Source organism: Podarcis vaucheri (genome assembly GCF_965113315.1).
Source record: "Podarcis vaucheri genome assembly, chromosome: 6".
Classification (NCBI taxonomy): Eukaryota; Metazoa; Chordata; class Lepidosauria; order Squamata; family Lacertidae; genus Podarcis; species Podarcis vaucheri.
The window spans coordinates 7,153,288-7,179,407 of record NC_138764.1 but is presented as its reverse complement, the minus strand read 5'-3'; the positions used below and the strand labels follow the sequence as shown (position 1 = coordinate 7,179,407).

At 42.9% G+C, this 26,120-nt stretch overlaps 1 protein-coding gene across 3 annotated transcripts in view; it reads right to left on the bottom strand.

Moving 5' to 3' along the window:
* The window catches only part of RABGAP1L (RAB GTPase activating protein 1 like), a 151,458-nt gene that overhangs the window by 72,946 nt on the left and 52,392 nt on the right, over positions 1–26,120 (bottom strand). For all 3 annotated transcript variants that reach the window (XM_082229046.1, XM_082229047.1, XM_082229048.1), the window contains exon 15: positions 4,706–4,819. In XM_082229046.1, the coding sequence (XP_082085172.1) occupies positions 4,706–4,819 (114 nt within the window). The remainder of the gene's footprint in view (positions 1–4,705; positions 4,820–26,120) is intronic.

The window sequence follows — 26,120 nt, the reverse complement described above, 5'->3', positions numbered from 1 at the left end:
TGGTTGAAGTTAAATCCTTCGAAGACAGAGGTCCTCTGGCTGGGTCGGGACAACATGGGGTTGGGGGGCCAACTCCCATCTCTTGCGGGGGCTCAATTAGTGCCAGTGCACTCTGGGTGTAACCTTCGACGCCTCCCTCTCTATGGAGGCGCAGGTTGCAGCTACAGCAAAGGCGGCATTTTTCCATCTCTGCCGTATTAAGCAGTTGGTTCCTTACCTTTCTCACCCTGATCTGGCCACAGTGATCCATGAGATGGTCACCTCCAGGCTTGATGACTGTAATTCGCTCTACACAGGGCTGCCCTTGAGGCTGAACAGAAACTCCAGTGGGTGCAGAATGCTGTGGCGAGACTCCTTACGGGGTGCTCGCCGCGGGATCACATTCATCCAGTGCCTTACCAGCTGCACTGGCTCCCAGTGGAGCACAAACAGGGCCAGGTTTAAGGTGCTGGTTTTGACCTTTAAAGCCCTATGTGGCCTAGGACCCTCGTACCTACGGATCCGCCTCTCCTGATATGCCCCGCGGAGGACCTTAAGGTCCATAAATAACAACACTTTGGAAGTCCCGAGCCCCAAGGAGGTTAGATTGGCCTCAACCAGGGCCAGGGCCTTTTCAGCTCTGGCCCCGGCCTGGTGGAACGCCCTACCGCAGGGACCCTCTCAACTCTAACTGGAGATGCTGGGGATCAAATCTGGAACCTTCTGCACGCAAAGCAAGTGCTCTGCCATTGAGCTATGATCCTCCCCCACCTGCTTTAGTGTTGAGGGTCCCACAGAACTTTGCATCTGCCTAATCCAGACATTTAGGAGACATTGTGGAAGTGCTGCTGAAGGCAGCCAATTAACCAAGTTGAGACTGACAAAGCTAAAAAGAATTCCAACAGATACTGCCCAGCAGGCACAACTGCAGCAGGTTGAGGTTAGGTCCCATTTTCCAAGGAAGACTGCTTTGCAGTCACATATTGGCACAGGAAATAACCACATGGTAGGCCCTGCAGCAACTCATTATGTAACGTAGCCCCCTATATGAATGAGCAGCAGCTTTCTAGCAGACATGTAACAATGAAATAATTTCCAATTATAACTTCAATTTAAAATGCACACTTTCCTTTCAAAGCCACCCAGCCTCTTGAAACAGGGCTGCTTAAGGCTGATATGAAACATTCTGCATTTAGAAGAATATCAATGCAGAGCAGGACAAAGGACAGGTGTACACTTGGCAATCCTAACTGGGATTCTAACCCTTATCAATATATGTGAAAAGTGCAATCAATGCATCGGAGTGAATTTTGTAGGTCACTAGATTTCTAAAGCTGTGCAGATATAGATGACAATACCTATATAAACCAAAAGCCAAATACTGCATCAGTAGTAGCTTGAGCATGTGTTTTCAAAGACAAATGTTTAACAGCTACATTAAGTGTACAGGTACAAGGCCCAATACATTTGCTCAACTCATAGCAGAGGAGCAGCCCAGCAAAGAACTGGAGTGCAAAAAAGGGGGAAGAGGTATACATGGCAACTAAGGGTAGAGTAAGTGCCTCATTCAATGGCTTTTCAATCTTACACCCTGCTTTCAAAATGTATTTAAAACTCTTTGTTGCAAAATAGAGAAGAGATTATCTGTTTTGTTTTTGTTCTTTTGACAGAGTATTAACCTGGACAAGCTGGTATATGGAGTTTACCAAAACATATTAAATTCTACTCATTAAAATCACAGCAGTTGTTTCTCTGATAAACACAACTTGCTTTAACTTGAAAATGTGAAACAACAACATCCCTCAAATTAAATTGTGCATTGCTGTCACAGCAATCCAAGAGACTTTTACCAATTATATTGATTCCCTGTAGTAAAACACCTTTGAATATACATGCAAGCAAAAAGTAGGTCACCAGTATTATTCCACAATGTATCAAATCCTAGAAAATTAATCTGTTTATATGATGGGGAAAGGAAATGCTTGAAAAAAATAGTTATTACCAAAAATCTGACTTCGCCAGTTCCCTTCTAGGAAGCCCTTTGCAATTGTTATTTTCTCAGTAACTACCTTAAATCTTTCATGTTCTATTTCTAGGTACATGTAAGAGGACCTTATAAATGAAAAAGATCATCCACAGAAGTTGAGGCTATACCCAAAATATGTCACGATAATAAAATGGTTTCTCATACACACAAGTCCTCAAAGTCCAGCATTTGAGACAAAAAATACAGGTGATTCCCCACTTACGAGGGGTTTACGTTCTGGCCTTTGTGTGCATAAGTGAAATGTGTAAGTGGGAAACTTCATTTTTTAAGTGGCTTTATTTTCCATTTCCACCCCCTTCCTCCACTTTCATTTGGAAGGGTAGGAGTGGAACAAGGGCCATCTAAAGGGCAGCAGAGACCCCCTTCCTACTGCCCCTCGCCCTCAGTCTAAGCCACGGTGTTGAGTCCACTGCAAGGAACAGCTTCCCGCCCATCAGCTGTTGAGCGGGGTAGCATAGCAGCAGAGAGAGCTCCTGCACACCATTTGGGGGTCAACGTCGGAAACCTTTTTCACTATCGGCTTTAGAAGTATAATGAGTTTTCTCCCCAGAAGAGGATTCAGAAGTTATGTGACCCCAGAGAAGCTGGGAAAATTGCACAGATGAGACTTGCTGCAAAGCAGCTTTCCTGCCTCTCAGCTGATGAGCACAGTAGTGAAGCAGCAGCAGCAGCAGCAGCAGGGGGCCCCACACACCTTTTTCAAGCCAGCACCAGAGCCCTGCTCCTTCATAATCCACAGAAAAATTCTTCCGGGCTCCGGGGAGGGTCACAAGGACTCTCCAGCTCTCATCTGCCATTTCCAGGTTTGAATTGAATTATTTCCTAGCACAGCGCATAAGGGGTGTGTGTATGCCTGTACTGCATTCCTGTGATGAGGTATTACCGTATTTTTCGCCCCATAAGACGCACCGGCCCATAAGACGCACCTAGTTTTTTTGGGGGGAAATAAAGGGGAAAAAATTTATTTTCCCCCCAGGTGCGCTGCGCTACACCAGGAGCTTGGGGCGTGCGGAGCTCAGCGCGCCCCAAGCTTCTGCGTGCCGGCAAGGTCTCCGCTAGCGTGGGAGAGCCGGGCGCCTCTCCCAGGGCTAGCGGACCCCTGCGCTAATCCAGAAGCTTGGGGCGAGCTGAGGTCAGAGCGCCCCAAGCTTCTGCGTGCCGGCAAGCAGTCCGCTAGCCCTGGGAGAGCCGCGGGGCTCTCCCAGGGCTAGCGGACCCCTGCGCTACACCAGAAGCTTGGGGCGTGCTGAGCTCAGCGCGCTCCAAGCTTCTAGGTGCGCGCAAGCAGTCCGCTGCCGCCCCAAGCCTCGCGCACCCGGTGGGACCTCCTGCCGGATGCGCGAGGCTTGCAGACACTCGCCCGAAGCAGGGGGAGCCCTCCCAGGGCTCCCCCTGCTTCGGGCGACAGGCTGCCGCCCCAAGCCTCGCGCACCCGGTGGGACCTCCTGCCGGGTGCGCGAGGCTTGCAGACACTCGCCCGAAGCAGGGAGAGCCCTCCCAAGGGCTCCCCGTGCTTCGGGCGACAGGCTGCCACCCCAAGCCTCGCGCACCCGGTGGGACCTCCTGCCGGGTGCGCGAGGCTTGCAGACACTCGCCCGAAGCAGGGAGAGCCCTCCCAGGGCTCCCCGTGCTTCGGGCGACAGGCTGCTGCCCCAAGCCTCGCGCACCCGGTGGGACCTCCTGCCGGGCGCGCAAGGCTTGCAGGCATTCGCCCCATAAGACGCACCCCGATTTTCCCTTCATTTTTGGAGGGGGAAAAGTGCGTCTTATGGGGCGAAAAATACGGTAGATTCCAACGTGGAGTACAACAATTACTAGTCCCAGAGCTGATTAAATCCAGTTTGGATAGACCATAATAGAATTATAGAATATGGACCTAATGATTTAGATACAATGTAGAGAACAATGTATTATAGCAGGACTGTTAATCCTTCAACTTCCCCAATTTGAATAATAATCCTCTCCTAAACATCAAATTTGTGGCAAAACAAGTTTGTTCTAATCCAATCTTTTGTTTTGTTTGTTTGTTTGTTTGTTTGGTCTTCAGCCCATAATACTCTTACAACAATCCAAAGAAGGTAACTATTAATATCTCTGAATATTTAGGCAGATATAAATAAAATAAAAGGAGGCAAAGCATACTGCCAAGAAGATGGTTGAAGAGAACCTACAGCCAACAAATGGACCTTGCTCCCTTTTTGTGAAACCTCTTGTGTTATAACTGGGTGGTGGATAATGCTTGAATTATTTAAATAAAAATATCCTAGTCTACTGATATAGGTGTTGTTAAATACCATTGAACAAATTAAATAATGAATCACTGATTACCTAAAATTGGCCCTTTGAATGATATAGATCACATGTTTTTCCTTGCAGCACAAAAATATTATACTGCAGATGACTATTCTCACAGTACCATCACAGAATCACAAATCACAGAAAACCACCAATGTGTCACAGAATTACAAAATATTAAAACATTCAGTTACTATGGATGTTTGTAAGTGATGCCAATAAAAGGTTTGATGACGATGAGAAAACATTCAGAAATGGCATTTAGAATAATATATGGAAACTGTGTTAATATATGGAAGCTATTAAGACGTGTGTAAAATGTACTGATCATTGGGAGGGGGAGCTAGACTTTTCAATGCAAATTACATACAAACCAGGCCGTACCTTACAGATCTTATATAGAGATTCCTGGCCATCTCCTCCTGTATCTTTAAAATATTCATGAGCTGGGAATGTACGATGAATGTCTCGTGTAATGACACTCTCCTGGGATGAGTCCTGTGAAGAAAGGGAGAAAATAGCATATGCAAACTACACTTAAAATGAGGAAACCAAGATACTTCAACACAGAATGAAAACATATGCAGTACCTGACAGATTATAACACTACCAGCTGGCCAGAAGGCTTACCTCAATAGCAGGATGGAATCCAGAACATGTGCCCCATCTTAACATTTGCAGGAAATTATTAGCCATTTAATAGGGCATCAGTAGTAACTGCTTCATGCATCCACAAAACAAAATGATTAGTTTTGCTGCTTTGATGATACACTTTGGAGGAAGCCATGGTGGCACTTGGCCGGGGGGTGGGGATTACTGACTATAATGCCATCTCTTGATATAAGCAAACATGTCCCACCATTTTCCTATTGGAAAACAGATCCCTCAGTTCAATTTGTATAAACACACCAGTTTGGGTATTTGCGTGTCTTTCATTTTTATATTTCAGGGTCTATGAAACCCACTCTCCAAACTTCCCATGAAGGGGGCACAGAAAAGGGCCTCAGATGATGATTGCAGGGTCCAGGTTAGTTCACATGGGGAGAGGCGGTCCTTGAGGTACTAGTGTCCATATCCACATAAGGATTTATAGATCAACTCAGCACTTTGAAAAGATTCTGGAAACAAATTGGTAAGCACTGCAGACGTGCCAGATTTGGAGTTATATGTACTGACTGTCCTCTGATTTTTTTAATTGCAATTTGGTATAAGTGTCCTCAGCGCCTTGCTCTCATGGAAAGATTAACACATGATATGCGGAAAGCAAGGGGCTGAACTACATCTAATCATGTTCGCACCGTATGGTTTCTGCTCATTATTTTCATAAATATTTCTCTTGGGACCTCACAACCTCTAACTACCCAAGCTGAGTTTTAGAGGGGCATTATCATATAGTTGCTTTACTTATTGTTTATCTGATTTCAATGCTTATTACTTTTCTCCAATCATGTGCATTGTAACAATGAAACATGAGAGATCTGTAACTGTTTGATTTGCTTTTGTTAATCTTTATAGAACTGCAATTTATAAAATAAAATTCTTAATATAAATTAATAAACAAAAAACTCAGCGCAATGCATCAAGCCCAGAAATGTATTGTTAGCCAGTGCAATCACTGGTGTTGTACGTTCAGACCACCCTGCTCTGGTAGTAGTCCAGTCTAGAGGTCACCAGAGCATGGGCAACAGATGTTCGGCTGTCACCACCCATCAGTCGAAGCTGTTGAGCACCTGTTGAGACCCCCCAGTAGAGGGCCCACTACGAATCCCTGGACCCACTGATGCTCCTTCTCTGTGTTGCTGCTGCCTGTCCACTCTTAGGAGAATAGGAACCTGCCTTAAACTGAATCCAGATCAGAACTGTCTGCACAAACTGGCATTGGATACCCGGGGTTTCAGATCGGACTCTCTCCCTGTCCTACCTTTAGATCTCAGGGATTGGACCTGAGACTAAACTATGTGAGAGAGAAAGGATAAGGAGCAGTGATCTCTGGACACCATGATTTTACCCATCATTACTAAAAACCTGCACCAAAACATATTAAAAAGGAATATTTTACAATAGATTGATTACATGTTAATAAAAAACAAAGCAAAACATTAAAATAAATATAAATTTACTATTGTGGACTTGTTGGATGCAAAGAAATCGTGGGAGAAGCCAGCTGGGGAACATGGATGCAGCCAAATCAAAATCAATACAAATGAATACAAATTTGAGGTTCTGCCCCACCCCAACAAAAGCCTGCCCCCCCCAAACAAAAATCCTGGCTATTCCCAGGCTGGGGAACCAGCAAGGGACAAAGCCTAAGAGCCCAGGGATTGGTGGTGGGACAATGACGAGTGGTCAGAGGGAGAAGACTATGAAAAGGAGGTGTCGGAATCTGAAGAGGTAACAGAGTAGGTGGAGTCTGTGGCAGAGGCAAGCCCAGAAGCAGAAGAGAAGGGAGGCCACGAGGCAGAGACTGATTCTGGCATGTGAAGAGGCCTGGGAGTCTACCTTGCCCCCGGGTCTTCCAGAACCAGGAGAGGCATGAAGACAGAGGAAGAGAAATTAGCTTCACGCAGGTAAAGTCTCAGATTACTTGGGGGAAACTCTGGAAAGGAGAGGACTTAGGCAGCTCTGTGGAAGCAGGGACCTTGAGTCTCAGCAACTGCTTCATGGGGGCAAGACCTGCCAGAGATGAGTTGCTGTGCTCATTCGGTATAATACTCCTGTGCAGATCCTGTTTTTGCTAATAAAGAGTTAACACCAATTTGCTCTGTGTGATTTACTGCTGGCCCTCTCCTGTCATCTACATATTTTCATCCAATCGTAGTTATACCACATAAAATGAATACCAACAAGTCCGCAGAAAGCTGTGCTGATGGCAGATTTTAAATGCTCTGACAGGGATGTCCCACTGGTCGACCACGATCGACAGGTTGATCCCCGGGTGATAGCGGTTGATCACGGGCTCATTCTCCTCCACAGTGGAAAAAGAGCATCCACGAGCGTGCTTTCCTGACCTGGAGAGAGTCAGTCGTCATTCGCACTGGTGCCCTGCTACTTCTGCGTTTTGGAAGCCCCTGCCAGCAGGCTGCAGCAAGTTCACTCCGGCAGGAGGCTTCGCAGATCCCCCACCATGCTGGTCTACCCATGCAATCGTGTGGCAGTAGACCGTTCCTGGTGCCCATCCTCTGCTTCCCTGCAGTGGCCTGACCAGAGGGTAGCACATAATGGGAGCATTGCTGGGGACAAAGGTCCACCTAAACACCATGTCGTAGGTGATGCGAGAGCGGTGGAGTCTTTATTTTGCTATGAACTTATGGCATGCCCCCCCCCAAAAAAAAAGAGCAGACGAGCTATGGCGCCCCGCTAAAAAAAGCTCAACAACTTTGTGTGTGTGTGTGTGTCGTCCCACCCAAAAAAAATGGGTAGATCACTGCCAGTTTTTCCCCCCCAGGAGCAGATCGCAGTCTCTTGGGAGTTGGACACCCCTGCTCTGTGAAATAAGTGCCATAGGCAACAGATGGTATAAATCCCTTAGTCAAAACTAATGAAGTTGAACTTTTGTACCATGCTAATTAACAGAATACATTCTGTTTTCCCTTCAGTTTGAAAAGTGTCACAAACCACGAAGACATTACTCAATTAGCAAAAAGAGATATAATAATATGATACGCAGCGCTTGTGGCCATGATGGCTGAGATCTACCTCCCATGCTGGAAGCAGAATGCCTCTGAATGCCAGTTACTGGGAAATGCACAGGTAGGGAAAGGGCTATTGCACACAAGTCCTGCCTGCAGGCACCCGGCTGGCCAATGGGAGAACAGAACGCTGGAGTAGATGAGCCTTTGGTCTAAGTCAGGAGGGCCCCTCTTAACTGCCAACTTTAGCTAGCAGGACATAAGCAGTGCACCTGGGCAGGCCTTGGCCCAGCAAGATGAATGGGAAGAGCCAGATTTGTTTGCTTGCTTGCTTGCTTGCAACCATGTGTTTTCCCTCTGATATCATCTGGTCCCCAAATCTGATGTCATCACATCTGCTATAAGGCCCCTCTCTAGTTTGGATCACATTAGGAGCTGTGCGAATGGCACCAGAACAGTAGCACAGCGTGATGTAATGGTTAGAGTGTTGAAGTAAGACCAGGAAGACACAGATTTGAATCACCATTCTGCTGTGGGTCAGTTACTGCCTCTCAGCCTATCCTACTTAGCAGGTTGCTTTGAGGATAGAATCAGAAAGAGAACCTCACATGCTATCTCGGGCTACGTGGAAGAGAGGTGGGGCATAAATGTACAGGCATCCCAGCCCCCACTTACTTGGGGGTTACATTCCAGGCCCCCATGAACATAAGCAAAAATTATGCAAGGGGAGGAGCACCCTCTAAATGCCCATTTTTTCCTGCTCTCCAGCACTCTCTCCCACTCATGGGGACAGCTCCCCCCCCCCATCAAGTAAAACAATAGAAATACTTAACTGACCAATTACATCAGTTCTGCCCCCCCTAACAAAAGTCTTGCCAAACCCCCCAACAAAAATCCTGGCTATGCACATGCTCCCACTCTCTCTTCAACTAGAGTTGAAGCTCTGAGGGTAGCTGGAGACTGGAGCACTGGCGGAAAAGTAATGGGGGCAGCAGTGCTATGGCACACACCAGCTGCTAGTCACCTGGTGTGAACAGAAACAAAATAACAACATGGTAGAGGATTTTTCACCTGCCTTGGAAGCCCATTTTTTGCTTCAAAACTTTTGAGGGTAAGAAAGAAACCTGGTACAGCACTAAAAACTGATTATACAATGTGTCAGAACTTGGAGAGCAGCTTTGCTTCTTGCATCCCACCCAAATTACATCCATGAATGGAAAGACAGAAATCCCTAATTCTGCATTTTGAAATCATCCTGAAATCTGCATGCTGTACTGCAATTAAAAGTCAATGTACCTAAGTTGCTCTGGTAGAAGAACATTCCTCAAGCTGAATCCTGAATAGTGCCACCACGCTAAACTTGAATGGCTCACAGAAGCAGAGCAGAGGAGCCAGAAGATGAGATGCTGGCCTCTCCCTCTGCCAGAAAAAAGAAGAAGCTCACATATACTTTTCAATCCTCAGAAAAGCTGAGATAAGAAAACAGGAAAAGTTATTTGGGCAGCTCCATCCTTCTCATCTCCTTAGCAACTGAAAACATCTCCAATAACCATTTCAGCAGCACTTGCCTCAGGATGATTGGTATGAGCTAGAAATAGCACATTCCGCCATCTGCTTTTGTATTCCAGGGCTAGCAGTGTTCACACTTCACCGGTACTAAGCCTCATCAACATCTAGCAGCCAATAGTGCAATACACCAAGAGTAAGGGGGGGGGGAGAATTCTTACAACAATAATTAACAACCGATTTTCATCAGTTAACAAACCCCTACATTGATAGAATATGAACCTTAGAAATCAGATTTAATAACCAGCCTCAAGAAGCAAGTTGGATGACAATATTAGTAGACAATATTTTCAAAAAAAAACACCTGTGGGAATGAAGAAGGGTGGCCAATAAGTGAAAGGCACTGAAAACCCTGGAATATATTATGTATATGCACAGAAATGCATTTCAAAAGGAGGTGGAGGAGAAGGAGTTGGGGGGGGGAGAGAGAGAGAGAGAGAGCCTCAAGCTGTGGAAAGATGAAGGCAGCCAATTCAGCTCAAGTTACTACTAAAATCTTCTGCATGTTTAGAATACCAACCTCATGAACACACCCAGCCAATATGATATCCTCCTTTCTCTGTTTCCCCCCCAATTTAAGAGAAAATATTATTTATGCCAGGCTGTAGACATGTTATTTCTATGTCCCAGTGTAGTAAAACACGGGTTATTTTTCCCCCTGCATTTTGGGAATTCTTTCTAGCTCCTTTGCTTCTAAAACAGACTATAAGACCTGTTTATAATCAATCACGCTTCCTCTCTCTTGCATACACAGCCTCCTCTTGCATACATACGCTTCCTCTCTCTTGCATACACTCTTGTTTATATAACAATCTAAACATTAGTAAACACCTTCGTTATAACATTATCAATCTTAGTCATAGGTGGATTAAGAGCTTATATGCCTGTCTAAATACAGCTCTAACATTCTGGTTTTCATGTGCCAAAGATCTATGGAACGATGTAAGCCCGCCTTACATACAAATGAGCCAATAAGATTTCAGTTTCTTTGTCTTGTGTTAAGCCAATCAGCCACTAGCACATTCGTGGCCATGCTTTTGTAACGTTGAATAAAAGGAGATGCTGTGGGCTGGGGAGAGGAAGATCTCTCTCTCTCTCTCTCTCTCACCTTCATCTGGCACACACGCAAGCTCTCTGAAAGAAAATATCTTGTTGTCTGTCTTTATTCATCTCTACAAACCTACAAACAAACATCTGGTGACCCCTTGACGTGATTCTGAAGAAGGTAAGTAATCAGATCCCCATAGAGATCCCTTTAAAGCCAAAAGCATTCCTCATACTAATCCGACTGGGAAAAAGTCTAAAGCGCTTAATTCGTTAGTATGGGAGGGGATTTAAGTAAGGTGCAAATGACTTCCGGAGGCGGCGCGAAACAAGTAATGGCGGTCCTCTTCGCGCTGCGAAGAGGGGCTCCGCAGAAAAGGGTCGTTCGCTGCGGCAAAGCGACGACCCACTAAGAAAAACCACGAGCAGAGTGAGCTCGTGGCCGTGGGATCCGGCGGGCACCAAGAGCAACCCCCAAAACGAAGAAGGGACCCCGTAAGGGGCTCCGGAAGCGCGGAGGGGAAGCGGTGCTGTGGATTCATCGCTCTTTCTGCGGGAGTGAAGCCGCGCGGCTGTTACGGATGAGCGCCGACCTTTCTTCCTTCTACATTGGATTACAGACCAACTACTCGTGAGTAAGATCTACCTGAGATTGGATTACAAAATTTAAGAATTTGGCTGAAAGCGGGAGACGAGAAAAAGGAAGTCCGTCTCCCGATGGTGCTTAGTGATCAAAGGCAAAGGATTTGACAGGCTGGAAGCAGCACAGAAGGGCTTTAAACCAAGAGAAATCATACGCTTAGAGAAGCTGGAAACTGAAAGGCAAGTTACTTTTATTTCTTTGGGACTGATTCTATCTTTCTTTATGGGGACTTCCTCCTCTGCTAAACTTATTAAAAAATTCTAAAGACTTTAAAAACCCAAGCCCCGGACTTGCAGCGGGACAAAAGGCTGTTTTGCAGATACACTTACAAATCTGAAATGGTTATTTAGAGGCATCACTGTTGGATACAATTTAACAACTGTACTTTGCACCTTTTAAGAGACTTGTGGCAACATTGTGAGAGCTCTGTTTGAGGGAAAAGGTCTTCCCCAAAGACTATTGTTAATTTACTTAATTGCAGGAACTTCAATGGCGACTGAAACTTTGTTTCTTCCTTCCTGAACTGCAACAGTACTCCCTCTAGTGGAGTTTGGGATTTACAATTTCCTGGGAACCAACTTTGCTTTGTCTCTCTGTGGTTTGGTTATTTACTCCAAGGCCTGCCTTTCCCAGGAAATTTTTGACAGCCTGACCTTGAATCCAAAGACAGGTGGGGAATGAGCGACAGAGTAAAAACAAGAGCTGCGTCGAAGGCAGGGAAAGGCAAACTGACACAAACAACCCTATTTTCTCAGGGACGTAGATCTTCAGTCCCTGCCGTCTTGCAGACTGCACCCTCGCCAACAACTCTAGCTGAAGAAGCTGAACAATTAACAGGTGAGGATATGGCATCTGGAGGGTCTAACACTTTGTTAGAGGAAATGCTACAACAATTTGCAATTTTGAACAAAAAAGTGGATGACCAAACTGCAAAAATTGATTTAGCCACATCCTCAATTACCAAACTTTCAGAACAGGTGGCTAAGCACTCACAAGACATTGGAAATCTAAACGACGCAACATCTGAAAATCGAAAACTGGCGGAGGCTGCGAACCAAAAAGCAGAGGCCGCAGCAAAAGGAGTGGAGGAACTGAAAGGAGAGGTAAGACCCCTCCACAAACATATTACAGACCAGCAGGCCTACCTGTCTTTGGTGGAACTGCGAAACAAGGAAAATAATCTGAGATTACGCTCTATCCCAGAGATTGAGAAAGAGGACTTGATAGGTTTTCTAACAGCAGAATTCTCTAAATTCTGGGGTATTAATGAAGACACAGACTTTAAAATAACAACGGCATTTAGATTGGGAAGAGTTGTTGGAAAGGACAGGCCTAGAGACTGTTTGATCATCTTAAGGACTAAACAGGAGAGAGACAAGCTACTTGACCTACATTTTAACAAAGCACTTGTGATACAGGACAGAAGAGCACAAATCTACAAGGACATCCCTAAGCAATTATTGGATCTCAGATCTAACTATACTGACCTAGCTGGACTTTTGAGAGGTAACGGAATACCATACAGGTGGGAGTTTCCACAAGGTCTTTCATTCAAATACAAAGGAAAGAAGATAAAAATCAAAACGAAAGAGGATAGCCAGAAGTTCCTACACGACAACGGAGAAGACTTGCAGAAAGGAGCAGCAGCTATTTGGCCACCACCTGAGTCTGGGAAAGAGCCACCACCTTCGGATCCGGACAAAAAAGAAGACACCCAATAAAGAGTAACAACAGATCGATACAGGATGTCCCTGCAGCTGTATAGTTGGAACATTAATGGCGCGAATTCCCCAGAAAAACGCAAAAGGATCTTCCATATTCTAAAGAAAGAAAATTTGGATATAATCTGTTTGCAAGAAACTCATGTGACCAGGTTACACAAGAAGGTGTTAATAAATAAAAGACTAGGCCAAGAATTTATTTCATCAGACAGAGTTAAAAAGAGAGGCGTGGTGATCTACGCCAAGGAGAACCTTTCACCAAAATTCTTGTTCAAAGATGAACAAGGAAGAATCCTGGCTATCGAAATATCGACCCAAGGAGAGAAAATATTGATATTAGGAATCTACGCACCAAATGAGGGGAAATCAGAATTTTACAAGAAGCTGCATGAGACATTACTGGACTATCTGGACTACTCTAACATCATTATGATGGGAGATATGAATGGGGTTGTCTCTACTTTTATGGATAAGTCACAGAACCAGAATTTGACCAAAGATGGAAGACTACCAAAAACCTTTTTCGAATTAACTGACAATATGGATTTAATTGATTTATGGAGGACGAGAAACCCCCTTGGTAAAGAAGGAACTTTCTTTTCTGAGGCCCATCTGTCATGGACAAGAATCGACCAAATTTGGACAACTAGAGGGCTGGCACCTAAGACTACAAAAATAGAAATCTGCCCAAAGACATGCTCCGACCATAACGCTTTGAAAATGGAAATGAGACTAACCACTGCCGACTCCTTCAGATGGAAAATGAATGACAATTTATTAAGAGATCAAGAGATTGTAAAGAAGGCCCAAAAAGCTTTAAAGGACTATTTTGAAATTAATTTGAATACCTCGGTGGAAAAAAGAATAATCTGGGACGCGAGTAAAGCTGTTATGAGAGGGTTTCTGATACAACAGAATACGATCAAGAAAAAGTTCTGGAATGGTAAAAAGGATAAGATATTGGAGAAGATAAGGGATGGTGAGAAAAAATTAAGATTAAACCCAAAATCAAAGGAGACTTTAAGAGAAATTAAATTCCACCAGTCACAATATGCGAAACTGATCAATCAAGAAGTGGAATGGAAGATTAAACAAATGAAACAAAGATCCTTTGAGTCGGCGAATAAATGTGGGAAACTGCTAGCTTGGCAGTTGAAAAAGAGACAAAAATTAAATTACGTTACCAATCTAGAAGTTGAAGGAAAGAACATTCAGAAACCGGGAGAAATTAGAAAGTGTTTCCAGAAATATTTTAAAAAATTGTATACACAAGGATCCGAGGATGCGACTGAGATAGAACAATTTTTGAAACAAAACGGCCTTCCAGAATTATCACAAGAAAAGAGATCAATCTTGAACTGTAAAATAACACAACAGGAAATTGAGGATGCCATTCAGAATATGCAGCTAGGCAAATCTCCAGGCCCTGATGGACTCACCTCCAAATATTATAAGATTTTAAAAGACTACTTGATACAACCATTAATGGAGGTTTGTAACCGGATTATGGGGGGAGGGAGGGCACCAGATACGTGGAAAGAAGCATTCATCACATTGATACCTAAAGTGGAAACTGAAAAGACTCAACTTAAGAACTACCGACCCATCTCACTCCTAAATGTGGATTATAAAATATTTGCGGATGTTTTAGCAAATAGATTTAAAAAAGTATTAAATGAAGTAATTCATAAGGACCAAGCAGGCTTTCTCCCAGGTAGACATTTGTTTGACAACACTAGGAACATTATCGATATTTTGGAACTTTTACAAACAAATATTAATACCAAAGCAGTGTTAATTTTTATTGATGCGGAGAAGGCCTTTGACAACATTTCTTGGAAATTTATGAAGAAAAACTTGGAAGGGATGGGAGTGGGAAGGGGGTTCGAGAATGGAATAGAGGCAATCTATTCAGAACAAAAAGCTAAGTTGATAGTGAACAATGTGGTGACAGAAGAACTTCATATTGAAAAAGGAACACGCCAGGGGTGCCCCCTATCCCCTCTGTTGTTTATTTCGGTTCTGGAGGTTTTGCTGAATATGATAAGGGAGGATCGGCAGGTACAAGGAATACGGGTCGGAGCGAAACAATATAAACTGAAAGCATTTGCAGATGACTTGGTTTTAACATTACAGGAGCCAGAACCTAGTACAAAAAGAGTTTTGGAATTGATTCAGAAATTTGGTCGGGTGGCGGGTTTTAAGTTGAACAAACAAAAAACCAAAGTGTTAGGGAAAAATTTGACGGCTATTGAAACAGAGGGGTTCCAGAGGGAAACGGAACTAAACATTGTTAAAAAAGTGAAATACCTGGGGGTCAATCTGTCTTCTAAGAATTTGAATCTATTCAAAGATAATTATGAAAAATGTTGGTCAGAGGTTAAAAAAGACTTTGAAATTTGGTCAAGACTGAAATTATCCTTGTTAGGCCGAATTGCAGTTATAAAAATGAACGTTTTGCCAAAGATGTTGTTTCTGTTTCAAGCCTTGCAGGTCGTGGACAGAGTGGAATGTTTTGGAAAGTGGCAGAGGGATATCTCTAGGTTCGTCTGGCAGGGCAAAAAGCCCCGAATAAAGTTTAAAATATTAACTGATGCAAAGGAGAGAGGGGGGTTTGCCCTGCCGGACTTAAGGTTATATTATGAAGCTGCGGCCTTCTGCTGGATGAAGGATTGGATCTTATTGGAAAACACTGATGTCCTAGATCTGGAAGGCTTTAACAATTCGTTAGGTTGGCATGCGTATTTGTGGTATGACAAGGGGAAAACATATGGAATGTTCAAAAACCATATTGTCAGGAAAGCAATATATATGGTCTGGAAAAAATACAAAGACTTATTGGAAAGTAAAACTCCGAGGTGGATTTCACCAATAGAGGCCAAAGCTCGGAAAACAGCCAATATGGAGGCACACTGGCCAAAATATTGGGAAATAATAGAAAACATTGGAGGTAATTGGAAGTTGCAGAGCTTTGAAAAACTAAAGGATAAGGTGCAAAATTGGCTACACTATGCCCAAATTAATGAGGTTTTTAAGCTAGATAAAAAGGTAGGATTCCAGGTGGAAAAATCGAAACTTGAGACAGAGTTGTTAGAACCAAAGACCAAGGTATTATCGAGAATGTACAACTTGCTGCTTAAATGGAACACTCAGGATGAGACAGTTAAGTCAGCCATGATAAAATGGGCTCAAGACATTGGTTACAATATTATGTCCGAAGACTGGGAAAGGTTATGGACCACCGGTATGAAATTTACGGCATGTAGTGCCTTGAAAGAAAACATTATGAAAATGGTATACCGGTGGTACATGACCCCAGTCAAACTTGCTAAGATATACCATTTGTCTGACAATAAATGTTGGAAATGTAAGGAGGCTGAAGGGACATTCTTTCACCTCTGGTGGACTTGTCCAAGATTGAAGGCCTTTTGGGAAATGATTTATAACGAGTTAAAAAAGGTGTTTAAGTACACCTTTCCCAAGAAACCAGAGGCCTTCCTTCTGGGCATTGTCGGCCAGAAGGTGTTAAAAAAGGATAGAACTTTTTTTATGTATGCTACAACAGCAGCAAGAATCCTTATTGCTAAGCATTGGAAGATCCAAGATTTGCCCACACTGGAGGACTGGCAGACGCAATTGATGAACTACATGGAACTGGCCGAGATGACTGCAAGGATCCGAGACATGGGAGAAGAGGCAATGGAGGAGGACTGGAAAAAATTTAAAGACTATTTGCAGAAGTATTATAAGTTGTATGAAACATAAGACGTCGTATGTTTGGGAACGTTAGCCCCAGCAATGAAATTTTATTATCTATGAAACTGACAATATTCATGAAAGAATCAAAGTTTAAACGGGTAAAAAGGATATTATGTTATATTTTTAGAGTAATTGGAGAATAAGAGATTTAAACTTAAATTGCAATTGAAAATGTAAAGAAACACATGAAATAAGGGTATAATTTGCTGGCAAATTTTATTATCAAGAATGCACTCATGTGGGAGATGTGGGGAAGTCCAAAGGAAATTTGAAATAAGTTGTCGAAATGGTCGAGATTTTCTGTTTTTTCTTCTTTTCTGTCTTTAGCTCTGTCTTTTTTTTTTGTTGTTCTCTATGTAATTTGGAAAAAATGTAATAAAAATTATTATAAAAAAAAAAAAAATAAGTAAGGTGCAAATGGCTCACGCGAAAGAACTTCTTTCGTTAGTAAGACAGACAATAGACAAAGTTCAAATTTCTCTAAAAGAGATTGAACAGCTAATACAGGAAATAAATCATCAATGTCCTTTTTATCAAGCAGAAGGCTCATTGCAAATTAGCACATGGGAGAAGATCGGCAAAATTTTATTTTCCGAGCCACGCGCTCCAATCAGCTGCGCCCGTATGGTAAATTGTACAAAGACAAATTGCATAAAAATGGGCAAAAATAACTTCAATTGCTCTGATTATGTAAACATTTCTTATGTATATAAGTACACAGAACTACCAGCAGGCTGGTTTTGGTCCTGCCCAGGTTACACATTCAATTACATTCCAGCGAACATTAGCCACGGTACACCTTGCTGCTTAAGCCGTCTGTCTATCATATTGCCTGAGAAACATCATTTCTCTTACTCTAGATATCAGCGCAGTGTTGAACTGTCTGAGGACTGTGATGATCTTGTCTCTCTCCCTAGCAGGTCTGAATACATCTCTTTAGCTGTTTCTCTCTTAGGTGTTCCAGGTTTGGCTGTACGTAATAGCGCAAATATTAATTCTTTAGCTTGCTCTGCAGCAAAATCCCTGAATATTACGTCTCAGGCGCTCCATCTTCTCAACACAGAGCAAGCTGAACTTCACAACGGTTTACTGAAGACGAGAGCTGCTTTGGACTATCTACTCATGATTCATCATTATGGTTGTGAACAATTCGAGGAGATGTGCTGTTTTAACATCACTGATAATTCTAAGGCCGTTCAAAGGCAAATTTCTCATTTACAAAATCTCACTCACCACATTAAAAAGGATATCGGATTTTCAGGACTCTGGGATTCCTTTTCCTTGTGGTCGACGGCGTGGCTACCTAATCTCAAATGGCTACGCGATGTCTTTTATTATACCATTGTTATTGTATGTATATTAATTTTGTTTTGTTGCCTTCTCCAATGCATTCCTAACCTTACAAATCTTTTTTCTCGCCTTCTCTCTCCTCCACCACCACCTAGCGCGCTCCTTGCAGCCTATTATGCGAAATGGCAACGCCACCAGTAAGAAAAAACAAAAACAAAAGGGGAGATGTGGGTAAGATTATTTTGAGATTCGTTGGCACACCACTAATCTTGAAGTACTTTTGCCCCATCCACCCTAGCAGTTTTATTTCCGGCATTTGATGGCAAACCACTAATCCGGAAGTATTGTTGCTTTATTCACCTAGTTGCCTTACCTCGCAAAGAAGAAAAAAAAGGAGGAGATGTAGACATGTTATTTCTATGTCCCAGTGTAGTAAAACACGGGTTATTTTTCCCCCTGCATTTTGGGAATTCTTTCTAGCTCCTTTGCTTCTAAAACAGACTATAAGACCTGTTTATAATCAATCACGCTTCCTCTCTCTTGCATACACAGAGCTACAAGTCTGTGCCTGGCACAGATCCTTTTGTATATCATTCTTTGCATACCACACTTTTTTCTCTTCTAGTTCACCTTTAGTTCACAATGATGTGTAAATCACAATGATGTGTTAATCCTCAATGTATAATTAATTGTGTGAGTTTATATAACAATCTAAACATTAGTAAACACCTTCGTTATAACATTATCAATCTTAGTCATAGGTGGATTAAGAGCTTATATGCCTGTCTAAATACAGCTCTAACATTCTGGCTTTCATGTGCCAAAGATCTATGGAACGATGTAAGCCCGCCTTACATACAAATGAGCCAATAAGATTTCAGTTTCTTTGTCTTGTGTTAAGCCAATCAGCCACTAGCACATTCGTGGCCATGCTTTTGTAACGTTGAATAAAAGGAGATGCTGTGGGCTGGGGAGAGGAAGATCTCTCTCTCTCTCTCTCTCTCTCACCTTCATCTGGCACACACGCAAGCTCTCTGAAAGAAAATATCTTGTTGTCTGTCTTTATTCATCTCTACAAACCTACAAACAAACACCAGGCCACTTTTATTTCACCTATATAATTATAGCCCCTCTTTATGGAGAGAGATCACAATTCACCAAACTACATTATTATTATTTTTTTAAAAAAATTCTTCCCCGTTTGATTTGCTCTTTTGCTGTTTTAATATACGGTAGCTATAAGTAATCAATTTTAGAAGATCCCACTCCAAAATGTTTATCTAGTTTCCCTGGATAGAGGTAGCTGAAATAGATTTTATTTCATTTTCAAGAAAGAAAACCCTGTTGCCTACCATCCTCTGACTCACTATTTTTACTCACTAAATTAGACTTCTTGCATTTCCTACACAGCAGCGTTAATATAATTAACATGCCACAGTACACTTGCCATTCTACAGTTTTTTATTAGTTATTTTCAAGCTGACCTATTTCTTGTCTCTAGATCATTTCCAACTGTTTAGGGTGCATACTCTTCACTGGAATGCTCTGACTATATAGTTAGAACAGCAACATAGCTTACATACAAATGCTATGTATGTTCCCTAAACACAGCATAAAAAATGCAAGAAGAAAATATCACTTGAACTAAACCAGGCGTCAGCAAACTATTTCAGCAGGGGGCTGGTCCACTGTCCCTCAAACCTTAAGGCGGGGACTATATTGGAGGGGGTGAACGAATTCCTATGCACCACAAATAACCCAGAGATGCATTTTAAATAAAAGGGCACATTCTACGCATGTAAAAACACGCTGATTCCTGGACCGTCTGTGGGCCAGATTCAGAAGGCGATTGGGCCGGATCCAGCCCCTGGGCCTTAGTTTGTGTACCCATGAACTAAACCATCTTTATACTGTTTGCCACTGCTGGTCTGTACATTTTAAGACAGACTCATAACAATTCATTTTACAGAAGTAAAAATGAACAAAATTAAAGGTTACATTAAGTACTGTCCCTCCACTGACAGAATACATCCATCAGTGGAAAAGGATGGAAGGTAACTGTTGATGGTTCCCTCTCCCCTTCCTCCACCCCACACCAGTTCCTTCTCCAAAAATCCAGTATTTTTAGGATTATAAAAGCCAAACTGCCCAAGTGGTAAAGCCAATGTAGTAGCAATCCATCTAAAATTTTCCAACAGAGGTTCCATATGCTTCAAGGCATCTGAGCTACACTCATTAATTAGAATCACACAGAATAGTAGAGTTGGAAGAGACCCCAAGGATCATCTGGTTCAACTACCTGCAATGCAGGAATTTCAATTAAAACATCCTTGACAGGTAGCCCCCAACCTCTGCTTAAAAACCTCCAAGGAAGGAGAGTCCGCCACCTCCCGAGAGAAATAGTTCCACTGTCAAACAGCTCTTACTGTCAGAACATTCTTCCTGGTGTTTAGTCAGATTCAGAATGTCCTTTCTTATAACGCGAAGCCATTTGGTTCAGGTCCTAGCCTCCGGAGCAGGAGAAAACTCCATTAGAGAAACAAAAAGACTGAAGCAAGCCGAATTATCCTTTGGAAATAGTAATCCAGGCATAGGCAAACTCGGCCCTACAGATGTTTTGGGACTACAACTCCCATCATCCCTAGCTAACAGGACCAGTGGTCAGGGATGATGGGTGCTGCAGTCTCAAAACATCTGGAGGGCCGTGTTTGCCTATGCCTGTAGTAATCACTTCCTCTCCTCCCCACCCCAGAACAAGGCTGCAAGCTACCTTCTCCAACTTGAACTCATTATAAGGGGATGTGAGCCTCCAGTTGTTTACATGTTATTAGGAACAGGAAGCTTGCATTCTTCATCTCCCTGTGTTAATGAACAGCCTGGTCCTCTTGTGAGCAATGGTTCTGGAGATCTCCACCAACAGGGCAAGGGGGCAAAGAATGCGATCACACTGTAAGGGTGGCTGTTGCTGCTCTTTTATTGGCTAAATCAGACAGTGCTTTCCTGCAGCCTTCCCTACTGCAGGGGAAAGGACAGGTAAAGTGGCAAAACCGGTGGCTGTGCTGCTAGAAATGTAAGTACCCTTGGCACTTCCCTACCACAGGCTAGCTGGCGTGATGTACCTAAGCTTCCTTGGTGGCAGAGCCCGTAAGTGATTATAGCAAGACCACAACTTGAGCACATTTAATTTGTGTGCATTCAGCTTCATGCTAATGACAAAAAAATTAAAAGGGGGTAGGAAGGGTTCTGGGGTAAATGACTTTGGCAATCCCATCGACCATCGAACCCAATGGGTTTTGATTGTACACAATTTTGGCTTTAAGCAAGATCCCCATAACAAAACCCCTGTGTAAGTTCTGGGCTTACTGTATATCTCTTTTTTTCCTATACTTTCTCCCAAAGGAGCCAAGAACCAAATCTTGTTTCTAGCACAGGGTAACTTACATATGTGCAGTAGCACAATTTACATAGGGTTTATAAGAACATAGTTCCTGTAATGGATGTGCCTATGTGTAGAGTAGTTAAAGAGCAGCACAGGGGGAAAGTATTTATCATTATTATTCACGCCTTAATTACCTTTCTCCCACGCCATCTGAGGCCCGCTATTTTTAAAGAACTACTCTCTACAGTAATGCTGTAATTATCTTCCCCCAAAATAGATTGTCCTCATCCCTGCTCACACAGCTCTGCACATTTTAAAATTACCAATATATCTCTATGGAGACCTCATTATTATATTTATCTCACATAAGTGAGCTCAAATAAACACACACATATACATAATTTTAGAGTGTATGATGCTGGAAGGACTAAGTAATCAGGATCATCAATTTACATAATAAAATGTTTTTGAAAGTCAGTAAAATGATTTGCCATATATGGAATGAACAAATAGTAGAGCAACCCCACAGATGAAGCTTGCATATAGTAATGCTCTGATGTGAGTCCATTTCTGGGCTGGAAAATATTTGATACAAGGTGTGGCTTTCAATTCCCCTATGTCAAGACCCCCCAAGGAAGATTACTTGGGTGATCTCACCAAGTGGTGTTCACAGGATGGTGTTTATCCTTTTTCTGTTTTTAAATTACTTAAAATATCCACTGTAGGCTCTCCCACACAAATACTTTATATTAAAAAATACCTGCTTTCTTTATCCCTTTACAGTTCAACTGCCGCCATTTATTTCCATTCAATACCTTTATTCACCTTTTCATTCCTTGTACCCAGTAGCTGGCTGTAGCCATAGGATACCCTGACCAAAAGGCTAGCGCTTAGAAATCAAACCAAAATAATTTATTGCTGTTTATTTATAACTGGTGGCCTGTTATCTAGCATTACTCGGGAATTCTAAAAAGTCACTGCAGTTTTGAAATCAGTCGTTAAAATATTCCTAGAACCTGTGCTGAAAATCTTTGCCAGCAAAGTGATTTCCCAGATGATCCATGGAGTAGCGATATGGGGCATGGACCCAAATGCTAACAAAGCCTTAGAAACAGTGCAGAACAAATTCCTCAGGAAAGTGCTCTCGCTCCCCAATGGGACCGCAGCTGCTCTTCTTCCTGCTGAAGCTGACGTGACAACAATACAGGCTAGAACTGATTACCTGTGCCTAGATTATGTGAAAAGACTTCAGTCTCTTTCGGAGGAGAGATTCCCCACTATATCTTACACAGAACGGGAACAGACCAAATGCTGGAAGGTTGGTATCTAACGCCTTTTGTCCCAATATCAACTACAAGATCTTCAGGTGACCGTGAAGATGGATAAGAGGCACTTAAGTGACTGTCTCTTTAGGTTCTATGCAGAAAGGGATCTAACCATGACTGCTTCTACCAAGAGCTCACCATGGTTCCTACTTACCAAACAGAGCACGCCTGAATCAGATACCTGACAAAGCTCCTACTTGCCATACTAAGAACAGCTTTTACAGAACTACAATTCCAATTGATGCCCTTGGCAGTGTTGGATGGACGGTACGGCAAAGTACATTACGAAGAGAGAATCTGTGTGGATAACCTTGCGTGGAGGACCTGTGCCATTATTTATTGCAGTGCCCATTATATATAGACCCAAGAGACCGATTTATAAAACCCCCGTTTACGAATGGAACACATCTGAATAGGGTGGGAAGGGTGAAATGGCTGCTAAGCAACATCGATGACTTTGTTACTTATAAAGTAGCACTCTATGCACTGGCAGCTAAGATCAGGAGGAAGGAACTAGACAAAATAGTGGTCAACTGCAAAGGGGATTCGGATATTTAATTTGGCACATCTTACCTGAGAATCTTCTGCTATTCTATTCTATTTAATGCTACAAATAATCTTAGTAGCCGTGACTGCGGTTTTATTGTATGTCTGTGCCCGATGATTTTAATGGTTATTGTTGTTTGTTTGTTTTTTGTTCTCCTTCTGAATGATGCCATGGTCTATGGCTAGTGCAATAAAGTTTAATTGGAAATTGGAAATTAGCTAAAATATTTCACTTCTGAAAGCTTCAGTCTGCCATCTTGATTCAGAATGGAGTCCAATTGTATCCAAACAGACAAAAACCTGCTCTTTGCTCTCAGGAACCATTATACAAACAATAAATAAAAAAAATGATACCTTAAGTGGTGTCCAAATGCACTGTAAACTCTCTCTCTCACACTTTCCTTTATGCATAAACATGCGTAAGTACTGCCACATCAGAATCCTCAATCAGCATGAAGTCAGAGCACAACCCACATTGGAGGATTTGTAGTGCTTCACCACAATCCTGGATTTGCATGAAGTCAGGTCGGGGGAGAGGAACAAAAGTTGTATAACATGGCATGGGAATGAGAAGGGACACTGAGAGGAAAATGGCAGTTCTAAACAAAGCCACCCACAATGCACTGCATTCCTGGTACCCTATGTTGTCTTCAGCATGAAGTTCCAGATTCAAGATAGTAATTTAGAAGAGATATTCTAACAACAAGCAAACACCCATACTGTATATGCCCAACACACAGCAAGTGAACTTAACTGTCTCTGACAGGCTTGCTCTTAAGATTCTATTCATCTTCACAGTAACATAAACAGCATGGAGTTTGCGCACAAAGGGGCTGGCTGCAGATAAGGAGAAAGGAGGAGGGATGGAAGTGGGAGTGGTGGACTGTAGGCAAAGAAGAGTTGAAAAAAAGGAGGAGGTGGGGAAAAGGGGGTGAAAGTGATAATGGCTGATGTGTGCAGAAGAGAAGAGAAGAGAAGGGAAGGGAAGAGAAGAGAAGAGAAGAGAAGGCATACAAATGGGGTGATCTGTGTGAGAGTTGGGAAAAGGAGGAGGGTGGAGGAAAAAAGGAAGGTGAAAATGCGGGTGCAAAGGGAGTTGCAAAAAAGGAAGAAGTAAGTGCAATGGGGTTGAAGAAAGCAGAGGCATTAAAAGGTTTGAAGAATAGGAAGGGATGGCGGCTTAGTAGTTGCAAGGAGGAGGAAGATGCGGGAGACTCCATGGGGTGGTTGCACAAAAGAAGGGGAAAGAGGCATGAACATGGGGGGGAGAGAGGTGAAAACAGGTGTGCAAAGCGGGGCTGCAGAGCAGAAAAGAAGTATCTTCAGAAATGGGGTTGGGGAAGGTGAAAAACAAGCTTAGTACAGTGGTACCTCTGGATGCAAACGGGATCCATTCCAGAGCCCCGTTCGCATCCTGAGGTGAATGCAACCCGAGTCTGCGTGTGTGCGGGTCGCAATCTGCCGCTTCCACACATGCGTGTGACGTCATTTTGAGTGTCTGCGCATGCGTGAGCAGCAAAACCTGGAAGTAATGCGTTCCGTTACTTCCGGGTTGCTGCGGAGCGCAACCCAAAAACGCTCAACCCAAAGCTACTTCAACCCAAGGTATGACTGTAGTTGCATGGGATGTTAAAGTGAGGAGAATGGCAAGGGGTTGGTGAACGGTGGAAACAGGCACACAGACCCTATATAACAAATTTAATTACATATAAGTGGTATAATAATAGTTGGGTTGGCAATTGCTACCAGCTGTTACTACCATGTACTTTTAAGATGATGCTACATAACATAAATGGTGATTTTGTTGCTTTAAGAAAGTTTCTATGAACTTGTTTTAGTTCCAATCCCTATAAAAATCCATAAACCAATTCCCCTTCCTAGCTTCACCACCCTTCCTAGCTTCATTCACAGGCTTGTTCAGAGGAATGTCTCCTAATGGACCAATCTTAAACTGGCCATTTTGGATGTTCTTGCCTTGAATGCTAGGTTCAACTGTTTAACTGAAACCTCAACTTACATAATCCTCCTTAGCAACTGACAGTTTAAATGGCACTTGAGCAGGCTGCCAGCAGAACTCACTTACACAATAAAACTCTCAGGCTCTAAATTGGGAGCATAAAAGACTAGGGTTTTTTCTTCTTCACCCAGGTAACTATTTTCAAACCAAACTGTGTCATATCATAACATTCTTACTTTTAAAATTTACTGCATAAGAATCTGGGTTTCTTTATACCAGTGGGTCCCCAGATGTTGTTGGACTACAACTCCCATCATCCCTGAGCTCTGGCCTTGCTAGCTAGGGGTGATGGGAGTTGTAGTTCAACAACATCTGGGGACTCACAGGTTGAGAAAGGCTGCTCTATACCCTTCCAACTGTCCCAGCAAGTGTCAATAGAGACTATCTGGGAATGTCAGTATGATGGCTGATCTAGGGCAGCGCAGCTCCCAGAATCACCATTCAGAAGCATTGTCTTAAAGCATATGATCATCAGCAATGACTCCATTTAGGGTTTTTTTATTAGTAATTTTTATTAAATTTTCAAATTTTACATTTCAAACTAAACATCTTTTATGATACCATACATTCATTGACCTCCATCCCTCCCCTTCCAAGGTTCATTTAACTTATCCACCATTCTTGCATATTTTAATATATCTATCTAATTTAATTCTCCTATCAGTTCAAAATACAGTGGACACTCAGGTTGTGAACGTGATCCGTACGGGAGGCATGTACGCAACCTGCAGCGTTCGCAACCCACAGCACCACATCTGCACACACGTGGGTCATCATTTGGTGTTTCTGTGTATGCGCATGCGCGAGCGCGAGCGCCAAAACCCAAAAAGTAACCCATTCCAGTACTTCTTGGTTCGGCGTGGTGCGCAACCCAAAAACG